We start from the raw sequence: 18071 nt of genomic DNA, 5'->3' as shown, positions 1-18071 counted from the left end.
TCGCTCAAAAGCGTATTAAATTCTTGGGGAATATCATTGAGGAGGGCCAGATTCAGATGGATTCAGCTAAAGTAAAAACTATCAAGAAGTGGCGAGCACCTACATCCGTTAGAGAACTGCAATCTTTCTTGGGTCTAGCCAAGTACTACCGAAAGTTTATAGAGGGGTATTCTAGAAGAGTTGTATTGTTAACGAATTTACTGAGGAAGGGGATACCATGGGGGTGGTCAGAAGAGTGCCAATCAGCATTTATTGAATTAAAGGAAAAGATTGTAGGAGATCCTGTGCTAATCTTTCCTGATGTGACAAAACCGTTTGAAGTGCAAGTAGATGCCTCAGACTTTGCATTAGGGGGAGTTCTCTTGCAGGAAGGGCATCCAGTTGCTTTTGAAAGTAGAAAATTGTCGGGTGCCGAACGGAACTATACAGCACAAGAAAAGGAGTTTCTCGCAGTGGTACACTGTCTTCGGGTGTGGAGGCACTATCTCTTGGGGTCCAAATTTGTGGTAAAAACCGATAATGTAGCAGTTACTCATTTTTTGTCACAACCTGGACTAACGTCAAAACAAGCCCATTGGCAGGAGAAGCTAGCTGAATTTGATTTTGCTTTTGAATATAAAGTGGGGAAGACGAATGAAGTGGCCGAAGCTTTAAGTAGAAAAACTAAATTGGCAGCATTGAAAATCATCAGTCATCCATCAACTAGTAGGGTGGCGCTACCTTTGAAGAATCTTATCAAGGAACATTTAAGTACAGACTAGCAGGAGCAGTCACTAAGAAAACTAATAGACGAAGGGAAGACACGACAATTCTGGGTAGAAGATGGACTGATAATGACTAAAGGCAAGAGAGTCTATGTGCCTAAAGCTGGAAACTTGAGGAAAACCTTACTGAAAGAGTGTCATGATACGTTGTGGGCTGGTCATCCGGGATGGCGAAGAATTCATGCTTTGATTACACAGGGGTACTATTGGCCGAATATGCAAGATGATGTGATGAGTTATACTAAAACGTGCTTGATCTGTCAACAAGACAAGGTAGAAAGAAAGAAGACCTCAGGTTTATTGGAGCCATTGCTAGTTCCTACTAGGCCATGGGAGACTGTCTCTTTGGATTTCATTTCCTCGTTGCCAAAAGTAGAGGAGTTTGACACAATTTTGGTGGTGATTGACCGGTTCTCAAAGTATGCAACTTTCGTACCAGTCTCGAAGCCGTGTTCAGCAGAGAAGACAGCTCAGTTATTCTTCAAGCATGTGGTGAAATATTGGGGTGTTCCAAAAAGCTTAATTAGTGATAGGGATGTTAGATTCACGGGGGGATTTTGGGGTGAACTCTTTCGCTTGATGGGTTCAAACCTTAATCTTTCCACGAGCTATCACCCACAGACAGATGGTCAAACTGAACGTTTTAATAGGATGCTGGAAGAATACTTATGACATTTTGTTCACTCCAATCAGAAGAATTGGGTTACTTTACTGGACACGGCACAATTCTGTTTTAACTCTATGAAATCTTCTGCAACTAGTAAAAGCCCTTTTGAGATTGTGACAGGTCAACAACCGACTCTTCCACACACTCTGGATGGTCCATACAAAGGAAATTGCCCAAAAGCCTACCAATTCACGAAAAATTGGTTGCAAAACATCGAAGTCACCCGAGCTCAGTTAGAAAAAGCATCAAAGCACATGAAGAAATGGGCTGACAAAGGAAGACGATCACAACAATTTGAAGTTGGAGATCTGGTTCTTGTAAAAGTGCCTCCGGAGACATTTCGCTTTCTTCGTGGCAAGGATAAAAGGCTGTTACGTCTTTACGAAGGTCCAATCAGAGTAATCGAAAAGGTGGGACATGCATCTTATCGGCTTGAGCAACCCGAGTGGATGGAAAGCCACAGACGTCCAGTCCATCCCGTGTTTCATGTAAGCAATTTAAAGCCATTCCACACAGATGAAGCAGATCCGCACCGACAAAAATTAAGGAGATCAACAATTTCCAGAAGGCATCCTGTCACCAAAGAAGTCCAGGAGATCATTGCAGACAGAGTCATCAATCTAGAAGGTCGTCAACAACAACAATTTCTGGTTCAGTGGTTAGGACTGGGGGAAGAAGAGAATAGTTGGGAAACAGCAGACAACCTTCAGCATGCCATACAGAAGATTGAAGATTTCAGAAATTCGTAGTCAACGACATCTACATCGACATCAGAAGAGTGGGAAGGCCGTCTACAACACATCGACGAGGACGTCGATAAATTGAGTGGAGGAGGATGTTAGGGTGTGACAATGTCATGGGGGAAAGGGGGAGTGAGATACTGCTATAATTGTATTCTTCAGGGATTTAGAATGAATATATGAATATCTGTGTTATCGCTTGTATGGTGATTCTCTTGTAGATGAATAATACAAGTAGTTCTTTTCATTGTGGTGTTCTGTTGCCTTGGATTATGATGTCTCTAATTGTTATAGTCTTATTCGGTGTATAAGAATATATTGCTCATGTGAAATCCTATTGTTCCTTGTTTTCCTTGAGTATTGAGACTCACTTGGTGCTCGTGCTTGCAGGCTTGAACGTGTGAGAGTTGGCTGACTTGTCGAGGGAGAGCTCTCAACGAGTGCCACACGGCCCTTACTTGAGTCCCATTTTGGGGGTCCGTGACACAAAGCATTTTAACCGTCATGACAAAAGAGGTAAATCTTTTGGAAATTAATTTTTCTTAAATAAATAAAATAAAAAAGAAGGGCTTTCCTGAGCCACAAGGCTCCCCGCTTTGCGAAGGTAAGGGAGGGTCGACACAGTATCCGCAGCCTTACCCATACCTTTATGTAGAGAGGTCGTTTCCTTGGACTTGAACCAATGACCAATCGGTCACAAAGGAGCAACCGTAGCATTGATTCAAGACTCACAAGGAGAAAGGGAGGAAAAAAAAAAAACATAATAAAAAATTTGGAAATTTACAAATAAAATTTGAAGAAAAATCAATGCATATTCAAATTATTCAAGTAACCATGCTAAGAGCTAATCAACAATACAAAGTTCAAGTTGTGTTCCAAGATGCAACTTCAAATTGTTTTGAAAAGGCAAGTTCAAGAATTAGAGATTCAAACAAACTAGAGCATTCCTCACATCTTCCATGCATAGATATATTTAAATTTTGCTAGTATATCTTAAAGCCAAATATAACATAGAACCAAAACTCAAATGTGTAAACCTCAACTAAAATTCACAAAGATGCACATTCTGTGCAAATGCATAGGCCTTGTGGTACTATGTGTTCGCCTTTTAAGAATTTGATATTTTAGACTATGCTACATGATGTTTAAGGCACAGTTCATCTAGAGATTAGCCTCAAGGCAAGCTTGATTGTGCCTTTTAAAACTTTGCCTAAAAGTATCATACCACTAGCCCGCATACACATGTATTCATTAGGAATGAAGATATAGAGTTAAAAGCGGAAAACTAAACTAAAATGGAAGAAATACCCCACCCACCCACCAATGCATGTGTGCATGACTGCGTGCAGACACACAGATGGTAAATGGTCAACTAGTTCATTCATAATGTATTGTTGACAATAAAAGAGCAAAAACAGAAAATAAAATTGTTAACTCTTGGCTAGCTAGACACAATCATAATACCTTCTCCATGAGATCAAGGACTTCAAACCCATGAATCACTTTGCCAAACACAGTGTACAAACCATTCAAATGTGGCTGCTTCGCATAACTTATGAAGAACTGGCTTCCATTAGTATTGGGCCCACTATTGGCCATTGATAGCATCCCCCTTGCATTATGCTGGAAAAAAGAATTAAAAAAAAAATTGCTATCATGAACAGATTCAAATATATGCCATAATGCACTGCTAACATTGAATATAGCACACTTTCAACAATGTTGCAAAATCTAAAAATAACAATACCAGTAGAGAAAGTAAGAAGACAAACTTTACCTAGCATGGCTAGATGCTAGAACTCCATAACACTTTAGGGCCCGTTAGTTTTGGAACAGAGTTTTCATTTTCCATTTTAGTTTACTAAAAATTACAAAAAAAAAAAATTAGCTAATTTTTCAGTTTTACAACTTTTGTAAGTGATAAATGAACAACAATAAATAATTTTGGCACTATTTGCACAAGCAAATAGTTTTATTTTCCAATTCTAATTTTTCAAATAATTACAAAAATGCCACCTTGTTTTCCAACTTTCCAAATTAATATAGAGAAGTTGGAAAAACAACTTTTTCTTATTTTTCTAGATTTCTAACTCTTACATTATGTATTGAAGAATGGAATTTAGATCTTGGATTTTAATTTGTTGGATTATGTATAGAGTTTCTTCTAAATCCACGTAAGTCCAAATTCAAGTCTCAAAAACCATGATTCCAAAATTACCTCATATAATTTTTGGAAAATTGGAAAACAAGGAATATCTTTTGAAATTATTTTAAAATCTAGAAATAAAAAATGAAAAATTGTTTTGCACATTTAAACAAACTCTTAATTTTCTAGAAGCTAAAGTTTTTATAATTTTCTGGAAAACTAAAAAATTGAAAACAGAAAAGGTTTTCTAAAACTAAACGGGCCCTTAAATTTGAAAAATATTAGGATTACTGAAAATGGGCTAACTCAGGGAGATTTCAAATATGCAAAGAGAGCAAGCCATATTCCACTGGGTCAAACCCATTACCAGCTTGATTTGGACTTGGAGCTAAACAAGCTCACTTTAAGGCTTATACTTATCTTGAAAGTATTATTTAAGCATAAGCCTAGCCAAACTGCCGTCAAATTGTATTCAGCTCTCTCTGTCTTGCTTTTTGGTGGCACAACAGATCTTAAGAATTAAAACAGAATAGCAACCAGCAGCTCTTATTCAGATTAACAAGAGAATCAAACATTTCAAAATGCACAATGTAAAGTCCGAAAGATAGTGTTAGGTAGTTCACAAATATTTGCGCTCTGAGAATTTCTCGACATTTTATTAAAATTACCTTGAGAGACTCTCTTATTTCATCATTGAATTTTTTTCCCCATATACTGGTCCCACCTTTGCCTGTACCAGTTGGGTCTCCTCCTTGGATCATAAAACCTTTGATATTTCGGTGAAATATGGTCCCATCATAGTAACCACTTGCACATAGTGCCAAAAAATTCTGTATGCAGATGTAGCAAGAGAGTTATTCGGAAAAAAAAGGCATATAAAGACAAAAAAAAATGGACAATAAAGTATCACAACAAAATAAATTGCGAGGTTCAAGCAAATAAAGCCAGAAAATACATTATAACCAATACACAATTTGGAAGGGGAAAAAATTATGCAATATAAAGTAGATCTGTTTACAACCATACAAATACAAGTGCTTCAGCTATTCAGGAAAAGATGGAAATGAGTATCTAGAAGCAAATTGCAGGTGACCCAATGGACAGGATAAATAAAGAGCACCCTCACTGTATTACCTAGATGACACTAAGAAATCCCACCAGTTGTAACTTGTTAGCAGCATAAAAAAAGGGGACAATGAGAACTTTGTTTTCTTCTTTAACATATGGAATTGTCTTCTGTAATCGGGTAATGACCTAATTGCCACTGTGTGCAAGAGGACACATAGATAACATGCTACAAATAAACCTCCATATAGAAAGATAGAAAGCTAAGAGATCACAAAGGGAAGCTAAGAGATCACAAAGGGAGGCCAAGGGAGCAACTTGAGCAATTATATGATAAGAAAATTTGGGAGAGTTATTTGAAGACCCATTGACAGTTAGAGGTGAAGGGATAAATCTAGAATGACATAGTGAGTGAAGATTTTTGACAGCGCTCCATTTTTTAGTAAACATTGCCCAAGATTGTGCAGGTGGCAGAAAAGGATTCATGGCTGACCCCACCTAGTGGAACTTAAGGTTTGGTCGTTGTTGTTGTTGTCTATGACAGTTGGAACGGGGAGAGAGGGAGATTAGCCTTCTGGAGACAACAAAAAAAGGGGCCCATGGGAATCCAATAACAATTATTTTCTTCCACACTGCTTCATAAAAACACCTAAAATGGAAATAACATAATTTTGGACTATGCAATTAATGAACACAGAAATATTGGAGAACTGGATTTAGCCAAAGAAAGGATCACAAAATATCAGGCCACCTGTCGGCCCACCACGAATGGAACCACTAAAACCCATTCAGTAAAATCCACTATTACTTTTCAAAATACCCATAAATGGACACAATCATCACATAATAGCTAATTATATCTATGCATGCTTCTCAAAATACCCTATACAACACACCTATCAAATAGAAACCTACTATGCCTACACATACTTGTCACAAACCAGCTTAACCTTAAACTTCTTTTGAATTTTCTCATGTTAGTGAGAGATGTCTCATGCGACTTCTTGGTCAAGAAAAAAATGTAAACATGTATGAATATCGAAAGTTTAACATTCTTACTTGCATTATAATCATTTTCTTATTATAGCAAAACAAAATATTATTAATGAGAGAAGAATTTACAAAAGGGAGAACGAGACATCTCCCAAAGAAAATCTGAAGCAAACCCGAAAAAACAACTTTAACCTACAGAAAGAGATGAAAATCAACAAGCCAGCACATTCCTCCAAACTCTTTGAATCTCCTGGAAACTATTTCCTCTGAAAAACCCAAATGTGACACATCACAGCAATGCTAAATACTGAATTTTATACCAGATCAGTTCCCAAATTAATTTTTCCCCAAGAATATCCGTGCATTATGTTCCATCCATATCCCCCATAAAGCTGCAAATAAACCACACCTCCATAAGGCTGCCCTATCCTTCCTTCTAACAAAACTGGTAAAAGAAATGGCTAGTAAGCCTTCTACAGATCCAGGGAAAACCCAACTCTCTCCACAATACCAAACAGCTTATTCCAAATCCTCCAAGGAAAATTGCAGTGTAAAAGGAAATCGGGAGAAAGAGCATTCAAAGGCCTTCTGACTTGCAGCAAGTTAGTATTTATTTTATTAAGCACAACAAACCAAGTGAAAGCATTAATTTTTAAGGGAGCTTTGGCCTTCCATATAATAGGAAAGAGTGGAAATGAAGAATTAGAATGGACAAAGAATTCAAAAAAAATATTTGCACGAATACAAACCCGAATGATCCAAGGACCAATAACGAACATCACTTCCCAACGAAAGATTACTTCCGTTCAGTGAAGACAGAGAAGACAGCTCCTCCATTTCCCTATCATTAAGAAGTCTCCTAAAATTGAGATTCCAGGAAACCAAAGGACTACTCAAATCCCCAACAAAAAATGATATGGCTCTATTTTTCTCAGCACTCTATCAAAAGAATCGATGGAAAGAAGTGGACAGAACAACACTACCCAGCCAGCCAAGGGTCTTTCTAAAAGTGGATGCTTGACCCCCTCCCCACCACAAGTTTGGTATCCCACCCATTCTCATCCAACCCAAAATTACTATTTATTACTCTATGCTAAAGGGAAGATTCTTCTAGAGGGAAGCGCCATACGCATTTAGCAAAAAAGGCGGTGTTTCCAGACACCAACTTACCTAGATTCAGCCCTCCCTCCTTCTTAGGCCTACAGACTTCATTCCATCTAAGTGATCCCTATGACCCCCCATACCAGACCACAGAAAGTCTAGCAAAATTTTATCAAGTTTACTAGTAACCCCTGTCAGAATCTTAAAAACGAACAGAAAATAAAGCAGGAAGCTAGAAAGACAAGCCTAAATCAAAGTAATTCTTCCCCCTAAAGAGAAGAGAGTCTCCTTTCACCCATCTAACCTCTTCGTCACCCTTTCCACCACTGGATTCCAAAACTCCAATGCACTAGGATTCCCCCACTCCCTCCCTCCCACCCACCCACTTACACCGCACTTCAATGGCCCAGTCCTTGACTCGCTCCTTGAGTACATTCAAAGCTGCTAAACCACTCTTCCCCATATTAATTTTGAGACCAAACACCCTCTCAAAGATTTGGAGAATACCCAAAAGTCTTCTGAAAGACGGGCTATGATCATCAAGGAATAAATTGGTATCATTAGCAAACTAGAGGTGAGATATCACCACACCCTCTCTCCCTACTTTTAAGCCTCTAACCAGCCCCCTCTCCACAGTTCTATCCACCATCCTGCTCAACATATCAGCTAGAAGAACAAATAAAAAAGGGGATAAAGGGTCACCCTGTCTAGTGCCCCTAGAAGCACTAAACCATGATTTGTGTGTTCACCATTAAAGATCACTGAGAACCACACATTAGATAGACAGCCCCTTATCCAATGGCGCCAATGCTCACCAAAAGCTTTTCTTGCAAAGACTTCATCCAAGAAGTTCCAACTTGCTTTATCGTATTCTTTCTCAAAATCTAGTTTAAAAGCAAACCCTGTTTCTTACTCCTACGACTATCATCCACCACTTCATTGGCCAGAAGAATAGGATCCACTATTTGCGCTACCCACCCCCCCCCCCCCCGCGGCGGGGGTGGCGGGCGGAAAAGACACTTTGGGGCACTAGAAATAGTGTTAGAACTTAGAAAGTACCGCACTCAACCTATTAGCTAAAGCTTTAGTGATGATCATGCACACACAAGGAAGAATACTAATAGGTCTAAATCCTCAACCTTAATAGATCTAAATTTTTTAGGTGCCAAAGCTATAAAGGAGTTGATGTTTTTGGTCAAAGTACCAATTTTTATAATGAATAGTATAAAACATATGATAGATCCTCTTAAAAAACCAACAATATCTATACATACTTGTCATAAAGCATTTTAGCCAAAGATGTCTCCTATGACTTCTTGGTCATGCAAAAAGTGTAAATACAAATACATATCGAGTGTTTATTATTTTTAAGCTCGCAGCATAATCAGTTCTTGTAATTAACAGTACAAAACACAAAATAAATATTTTTTAAAATAAAATTTCATTTATTAAAACAAATAGGGTTTTCTATTATCCATGTTTTCAACCATGTTAGGACATATTGAGAATTTATTGTTAAGGGGAAAAAAATTACACTCATAAACACTAATGCTCAGTGATCATTATATATGAAAACTAGTAAACAAAGTAATTCAGAAATTTTATTAAATTTAAAAGCTTTTTTCCCAAAAATAGATGCACAGATTACACGAACACACATCCTTGAAATTTTCAACTTCAAGAAAAATAGAATCAATTAGTGCAATACTAAAAATAGTTTACACTACCAAAAGAAAAAATAATAACGGTAGTACACAATTCTTATAATTAAACAACCAACTATTCAAATTTAAGATTTTAAATAATACAACTATAAATCTTGTTAAGATCTTCTACAAAGAGTGTCATTTCTGCTCTTTATCAAATTTGGCCTTGAAGTTTCAGTATATATTTAAATTTTTGTTTCTACCTTAACTATGGATTGGTTTCAATAATATTATTTAGGTTACAAGCTAATTAGTTAAATTTATTTAATATCACATGTTGTGTTGTGTTTAAATATGATCCTTAGTTCTACCATATTCAATGCCAAAAGTAAATAATGTATGCACTTTTAATCAATATTATTTGCTAACAAAATCTTACTAGTAAAAAGATATGGCAGAATGTTGATATATGGACCAATATCAAGGCCAAAGAGATTTCTAGCACAGAAATATTTCACATAATGCATATTCAATCCACATAGACATAACAAGTTAAGAAAGAATTGAGGAATAAGCAAAAATAGATTGTTAAATTGAGGAGCATTTTGCTCAATAATAGATACAACTGTCCTTATCAAGCAACTATATCATTTTTGCATATCAAATCATTTTCAATTTCTGCCTTTTGATGCAGTTAAAGATGACAAAAGTGTATGATCTGAGACATGGACCCAACCACCGGATACAGATACAACATGACACAAATAGGCAGATGGACAAATCTAAACGAAAAAATAGGACACAACACAGTAGGTACCCAGTCGTTATTTTATGATAATAGAAGAAAAAACTATTAAAAACAGAAGGAAGAAATATACAAGAATAAGACATCCCCCAAATGAAACGAGGCAGGAGAATCAACTCAGCAAGGATCTCCAATCACACAAAACATCAGTAAAGCAAATCATCTCAAAAACTTTAAAGAAGCATAAGCCTGCAAATATGTAAGAAAAATAATACCCACCCAAAGCAACTACGGAAGAAAAAAAAATGTCCTTTAATATACATGCATTCCACACCAAACAACAAAAGTAGCACACTCGCACTAATCCAAAACCTCCTTGCCCCTTACTCCTCCAATCATCCAGCTCCAAAGTAGGCAAACCTACTGCTCTCCACAAAAATCAAACAATTTATTCCAAATGCACAACGAGCAACAAATAAATGCAAGAAAAGGTGTGAATGAAGCATACACTCTAAAAAAAAATACACACATCAACAAAAAAAAATGCTTTATCTGGCTTCTTCCCTGCAAAAACTGATTGCTATTTATATATAATGACATTGTATACATTATTATTTATTTTTTTATTATAGATATAATGTATTATATATTTTACAGTATAATTAAATAGAATATATTATATTAAATTAAACGATACAAATCCTATTTCTTAATTCTAGTATATTTTAGATTTTGCCAAAATAGGATTTTTGAGGTAAGGAAACAAACTTTGGATAATCCAAGCAACCCTTTCTCAATCCAAGTACTCTTTTTGAATGCAGTTGCCCCCAATCAAATCAAGGGACATAACAAAAGATTTTACTACTCAAGCTGCATAATTAACTTATCATCATTACATGGTATAATTTGTCGTGATAGGCATTTTTGTCCAAGGAGCTATAATGGTTTCAACACATGTTAAAAGGCTTTGGTATAGGTTTGAAGCTTCCAACTTGTTTTTGTTGGTTGCTGCTATGAGCACATGAGCTGTCACATCTTATATGTAGTTGGGTGAGAGTTTGTTTGGAACAGGGGGAGGGCATGCGGGGTATAGTTTTGAAGCTTACAACTTGTTTTTGCCATAGGTTTAAGCCTATATTGGTATCTTTTGAGTTTAAACTATTTAGTTTCAAAATAAATTAAATAATTTAAAGAATATATAGTCATTAATTTGAGGGCGGGCCTTGGATCAACAGTAAGATTGCTCCTTTGTGACTGATTGGTCACAAGTTCGAGTCAAACAAAACAGCCTATCTAATAAAAGTACGGGAGGTTGCGTACACAGTGACAACCCTCCTCCTAATCTCGCAAAGCGAGGAGCCTTGTGGCTGTGGGATGCTCTTTTATGGTCATTAACTTAAAGTATGTGTAGCCATTAAAGATTATGTACACATTTTGTCAAAATAACTGTAACACGAACACTTGGATTGCAACTCGGCTCGAACTGGTTCCCTTTTGAGTTTTGATCTCTTGTGGGTGTTGGATATCGAAAAGGGTTTGCTAGGCAATCTGCTTTTGATCAAAGTTGAATGCATTTCTTACTTCTTAAGATGTAGTGTCAACTGTCAGCCAAAATAATATTATTGAATTTGGGCTCAAAATACATATAGGATCGTATTCTATTTACCATTAGATCTAATAAGTCATCCATTATGTTTGGGAGCTCAAAGTTTGGACCTCGAAACTTGAATTCATGTGAATTTAAACGAAATACAAACTAAATTTATATTAGGTTTTTCCCCCTTAAATCTAAATAGATATTTAGTTGAGATTTAAAATTTATGTTCTTAAACACACGATAAGGGATTATTCATACTCACGAAATCAAATACATGTGAAGAAAAGAGAATCCTTGCGTTTGACCCTTTCAAGATAGGTGAGTGGCAACATTGATATGCTAATTGTCAGCCATGACGTGTCTAAAGTTTTTGGGTTAAAGAAAGATTTAACCAAGTCTTTATTGCACCCAAAAAAAAATGATTACTTGAAAGATTCAACATGAATAAGGCTAAAGCGCTTAGCTCTCCTCTTGCTAATCACTTCAAGTTGAGTTCTACCCAAAGTCCCTCCACAAAGAAAGAGAACTTAAAGAAGAAAGAGATTGAAAAGGTTCCATATGCTTTAGAAGATTGACGTATGCAATGGCTTGCACGAGGCCAAACACAGCTTAGGCTGTTAAGACCTAAACTCCAATCTAGGTGGAGAACATTGATAATGCTGTGAAATGGATCCTCATGTATCTCTGAGATACCTGCATGTTACGCCTTTGCTTTTGGATTGAAAAATCAACATTGGTTGTATACAAAAATTCAGACTTGGCTCAAGGTGTTTACACCAAAAAGTTTACTTCAAATTACCTTATAACTGTTGTAGGGGGGATTTGTGGCTTGGCTATCAATGTTACATATATGGTTACTCTTTCTAGTACTAAGATAAAAATTATTGTGCTTACTCAAGCTTACAAGGAGATATAGTGAACAAAAAGATTTCTTAAAAAGAGCTATATTCAAGCATGAGCAACATGCATTGCATTGTGACTGGTGTTATATATCTTTGTAAGAGTTATACTTCTCATTGTAGATCAAAATGCATGGATGTGAAACTTCATTGGATTAGAGAAGCATCAGATACTAATTTGCTCATACTTGATACAGATATGGGAGAGCTTGCTACATTCAAATTGAGAGAAAAGTGATCTTGATCATTTGTTTGGACTCAGCATCCTGTCATATCACAGAATAGGCAGGAAAGCACGTCTCATACATCACGTTGGATAAGGAGGAACTTGTGTGGGTCCTAAAGATTCTGGGCGTGCTTCATGAGGCCAATGAAGGGACTGCTGCTAGTTGTCATAGTGCCAAATTCACAAAGGAAGGAAACAGCGTGAGTTTGAAGATTTTTGAAAATGGTAGAGGCAGCCAGGCATTTCTTTTTTTGCATGGGGCAACCAGAAAAATGGGTCAAGGGCCTTACTACGCTTTTGGAATTCTCGTCACCCACAGACAAGTCCTCCAACGCCTACATGGGGCAGTTGGAGTTGCTCAGACTCTGGCTCTTTGAATGTCAGGCCAGGGAAGAAGAGTAAGAAGTGTTCCAAAGACTTCCCTTTGCTGACATTACCCGAGGAGTTATAGCGACTGCAGCCAAAGGGATTTGTTTTTTTTTTTAGGGGAAGAAAGGATGGGATATGGTTGAGCCAGACACTCCAAGGCCCAATACATATGGGAATAAGATATCAAAGTCAATGTGGGTTATCAAAGACAAAACTATTGTACTAACAGGGATGGCAAGAAGAGTTTAGTCCAAGAGACGCAGCAACCTAGAACTGTGGAAGAAATGGGAGGGGGTAGAGTAGATTGCGCGGGTCCATCGAGAACACAGACTTCAGCATTTTCTAGGGAAGACGAAGGTCAAGAGACCATATGTAGCGAAGCAGTGACCCCCCATGATCAGCAGAGAGCAAGCGAACACCAGAAATCAGTTTTCTCCATTGTTATCAGTTCCAAGGGAGGAGAATAAAGAAGAGGAGCTGCACTACGACTACGAAGAAGAGTTGGGCAGCATAGCTGAGTCTGAGAAGGAACTACTGATCGATCAGATGAGAGCAGATCTCGAAGCCGCAGAAAAGGAGGGGTTAAATCATATTTTTGCTGAAAACAGCAGAGATTTTGAGGGGAGGAGATCCTTAACAGTAAAAGTACAGTTATGACCCCAAATAAATTGGAGTCTTCAAATGGATCCTAAGAATGCTCAAGCAGGTATAAATCTTATTAATCATAATTCTGATCCTCTGTTAACTTTAAATAATGACGAGCCTTTGTCTTCTAATCCTAGCCTTGGGCCCAATCTTGGGTGGTCTCTGTAGGGATTGGGAATATCTACCCTTGCCTGGTGCCCCTTTCGGTGTTGTTCAAAGTGAGAGGGAGGGGTCAATGGTGGGTTTCATCAGTGTGTGGACCTTCTAGACCAACTCTTCGGGGTGTTTTTTAGGATAAAATTTACCTTGTTCATGGATTTTGCGCTCCTAGGTGGATAGTGGGAGGAGACGTTAATGTGGTAAGATTTCCCGTAGAGAAGAACAACAGGGGTTGGGGGGTGGGGGGGAAGACCTCGCCTTGGGAAACGCTTCTTTTACTTGGTTTGTAGGAGGCGTTAAAGTTGTTGCCAATAGATTGGATAGATTCCTAGTTTGCAAGGAATGGGAGGAGAGTTTTAGAATCTCACTCAATGCACTCTCCCTAGGACCACATCTGATCATTTTCCTATCCTATTGGAATCCAGTAGTGTGGTGTGGGACCCTACTTTCTTTAGGATCGAGAACATGTGGCTAGACCATATGACTTTCAAGCCTTTGGTCAAAGAATCTTACGAGGATGCAAGGGGGTTGGGATGGTTTTAGATTCATGAAATAATTGAAACATTTGAAGGAAGTTTGGAATAAGGTGGTCTTTGGCAATGTTAGAATTGGAAAATCTGAACTCCTGGTAGAGTTGGCTTTCTTGGATAGCAAGGAGGAGGAATCTATTCTCTCGAATAGCGAGGAGACTATGAGAGTTTCTTTGAAGAATGAGTCAGAAGAGATGATCTTTTCAGGAATTGGGTAGTTAGAGGCAAAAGACAAAAATGGGTTAAAGAAGGTGACTGTAATTTTTCTTTCTTTCGTAGGTTAGCTAATGGCAAGAGGAGTAAAAATAAGATTAGAAAGTTAGCTGTGGGGGGGAGGGGTAGTCACTAGTGATCAAGGTCAAATCACCTCCGCTATTACCAACTTCTTTCAGAAATTGTATTCGAAAGAGGAACATTGTAGATCAATGTTAAAGGGGTTGGATTAGAATCCTATTTCTGCTGATTATAAGAGTTGGTTAGAGAGACCCTTTGAAGAGCAGGAAGTAAGGGGGGTGGTTTTTGGAATGGATAGGGATAAGACCCTAGGCCCGGAAGGGTTTAAGATAGCTTTTTTCCCAAGATTGTTGGGAGGTTGTAAAGGGCGTTTTGCTGAAATGTTTTACTGAATTCTTTGGGAATGGGATTTTGAGCAAAAGCATTAACTCCTCCTTTATTGCCCTGGTGTCCAAAAAGTCTATATCCATTAAGTTTAAGGATTTTAAACCTATTAGCCTTGTTTCTAGTGTGTAAAAAATTATCACTAAAGCCTTCATGCTAATAGCATGACTAAGGTGCTTGTTGATACCATTTCTACTACCCAAAGTGTGCTTGTGCGGTGAGGGAGGCAAATAGTGGATGCTATGCTTGTGGCCAATGAGGCGGTGGAGGATGTTCATAGGAATAAAAATAGGGGTTTTCTTTTTAAATTAGATTTTGAGAAAACCTATGATAGAGTGAGTTGGAGCTTCTTGGATAAAGTCCTTGAGAGAAAGGGTTTCGGCTAGCATTGACATTGGTGGACTAGGGGTTGCGTGCTTAATGTGTGGTTATCAGTGATTGTTAAAATCTTGGTTTAGAGTTTCTAAGGGCAATAGACAAGGTGACCCTTTATCCCCCTTTTTATTTGTCCTTGTAGCTGATGTGTTGAGCAAAAAGATGGATAAGGCTATGTAGAGAGGGTTGGTCAAAGGTCTAGTGGTTTCTCATCTTTAGTTTGCTACTAATACCATTTTCTTCCTTCACGATCATAGCCCTTCATTTACGAGAATTTTAAGTATTCTTCAAATTTTCGAGAGGGTGTTCGACCTTAAAATTTATATGGGAAAAAGTGATTTAGCTGCTTTGAATGTGCCCATGGAGCAAGGGAAAGGGCTACTGAAGTGGGGTGTGGCGTTTTGGATTGGCCTATGACCTACATAGGGGTTTAAAGGGTAATCATAGAGCAACGGTTTTTGGAATCCCGTAGTGGAAAGAGTGACAAAGAGATTAGATGGTTGGAAGGGGCCTCTTTTCTCTTTATGGGTAGAATGACCTTCATCAAAACTTGTCTTTCTACTATTCCATAATATTTCCTAAATGTTTTTAGGATTCCGATGGGGATCATAAGAAATCTTGAGAGAATCATGACAGACTTTCTCTGGTCTACTTTTTTTTTGGGGGTGGGGGGACCACTTAGTTAACTAGGGTCAGGTTTGTACGTCAAAAAAGTAACGAGGGTTGGGTCTATGGAAGTTGGTGTCTAAATCACAGCTCTTTTAGCTAAATGGATATGGCGCTTCCCTCTAGAAGAATCGTCCCTTTGGCATATTATAAGAAGCAAGTTCGGGTTGGATGAGAATGGGTGGGATACCAATGTTAGTTTAAGATGTTTTTTGGGGAATCCGTGCAGGTCCATTTCTCATATCTATCATTTTTCATCCTTCACACTAAACGTGAGGCTGGAGGGACTCTCAAATCCATTTTTGGAAAGACCCTTAGCTAGATAATGCATCCTTATCAACTTAATTCCCTCATCCATTTCAACTAAGCACCAAGAAAAATAGAGCCATATCTTTTTTTATTGGGGATTTGAGTAGCCCGTTGGTTTCCTAGAATTTCCATTTTAGGAGACCTCTAAATGATAGGGAGTTGGTGGTTGTTATCTCTATTGAATGGGAGTAATCTTTCATTGCGTAGGGATGTTCCATTTGGTCTTTGGATCAGTCAAGAGTGTTTTGTTGTAAATTGTTTTTTGAGTTCTTGACTCATTCCAATTCTTCTTTCCCACTCTATTGTTTCATCTGGAAGGCTAAGGCTCCTCCAAAAATTAGGTCTTCCACTTGCTTGACTATGCTCAATAAAATTAATAATAATAACTTGCTTCAAATTAGGAGACGTTTGAAGGCTCTCTCTCCCAATGTATGTGTGCTCTGTCCCAAAAATTCTAAGACAGCTTCTCATCTTCTTTTGCACTATGAATTTTCTTGGAGGTTTAGGAATATGCTTTTTGCTATTTCCAGAGAGAGTTGGGTATGCCCTTCTTTAACTGGTGAATTGTTAGCTATTTCTTTCACAAGCTTTGGTAGAAGAAAGGATAAGGGAGTCCTATGGAAGTGTGGACTGTGGAATACTTGCATTTTTATGGGGGTTATGGTTGGAGTGTAATGCAAAGACATTCACTGGGAAGAAATTAAATTGGGCACTGGTTTTGGATAAAAGCCAGTATTAGGCCTCAACATGGTGTGCCAATTTTAGTTTTTTCAGAGGAATTAGTTTCCAAGAGTTACATAGAGACTGGAGAAACCTATTGGCATGTTGATCTTTTACTTTTTGGTACTTAGTAGTTGTTTTTTTCTGGATTGTTCCAGGCCTTTTTTGGGAGATGTCTCATTTTCCCTCTTGTCAATTGTATTCCTACTAATGAAATCTTCTTTTTCTATATATAAAAATAAAAATAAAAAAAAGACCAAGTCCCTACCAAGCAAGAAATATGAAACTAATTGTAAGATTATGTGATGAACTTCTCCACATGGTTGGGAGGGGGAATTTTGTTGGGTTGGGCTTCCCTCCTATGTAGAAGATGACCCACTTATTTGGTCAAGCACACTTGGACTCTAATTTGTTGAGATTGAGAAGATATGAGAATGGTTTCAACATGATGACAAAGCCCTACAAAGAAAGAAACATGGGAGGAGAGAAGGGGATAGAATTGGTTGAGTTAGGTTTCCCTCCTATATAGAGGATGGTCCACTTATATTTGGTCAAACACACTTGGTTCTCCTGGCCCATATCCAAACAGATGATAGTTCTTATTTGACAGCAGCTCATTAGTTGGAAGACCATGTAGGAAGATCAGAATCAATTGTGTATGTGCATTTCTTTTTTTTTCTTTTATTTTGGGTGGGGGCAGGGGGGATAATTTTTCTTTGAGAAGCCAAAAGTCTTCACCGCAATTTCAAAGTGGGAGAATCAGGTGCATGCATGGGATATGAAAAAGTTGAGAGAGGCAGGTGTGCGTTGCTGAAAAAATTCTGGCTGGAGGGAGCTGCAAGTAAACTTGATCTTGATGATCAAACGGTGATTTCTTATCTAATTAAGTTAGAATTTTCAAGTTAAAAATTCATCCTTCTTCATTTTGGATAGTGTGACTCTCCAACGCAGTATTTAATAAGTGTGTTTGCTGCCCCTGTTCTGTGAGACCTCTCCACATGTTTTTTCTTGTTTGTTTCTAACTTCTTGATGATTACTTATAGTAAGATGGTTAATTGATGTATGCCTCTAGTTTTGACAAGAGGCTACTT

General features: G+C 37.8%; 1 protein-coding gene across 1 annotated transcript in view; it reads right to left on the bottom strand.

The window, feature by feature from the left end:
* LOC131166071 (peptidyl-prolyl cis-trans isomerase CYP18-1) overlaps positions 1–18071 on the bottom strand; it is a 28795-nt gene that overhangs the window by 9722 nt on the left and 1002 nt on the right. Inside the window, exons 3-4 of the mRNA XM_058124304.1 lie at positions 4986–5147; positions 3636–3794 (exon numbers count right to left, since the gene is read on the bottom strand). Coding sequence (XP_057980287.1) covers positions 3636–3794; positions 4986–5147 — 321 coding nt within the window. The remainder of the gene's footprint in view (positions 1–3635; positions 3795–4985; positions 5148–18071) is intronic.

The sequence above is a fragment of the Malania oleifera genome, chromosome 10 (genome assembly GCF_029873635.1).
Source record: "Malania oleifera isolate guangnan ecotype guangnan chromosome 10, ASM2987363v1, whole genome shotgun sequence".
NCBI classification, from domain to species: domain Eukaryota; kingdom Viridiplantae; phylum Streptophyta; class Magnoliopsida; order Santalales; family Ximeniaceae; genus Malania; species Malania oleifera.
This window is presented reverse-complemented; position numbering and strand designations above follow the sequence as displayed.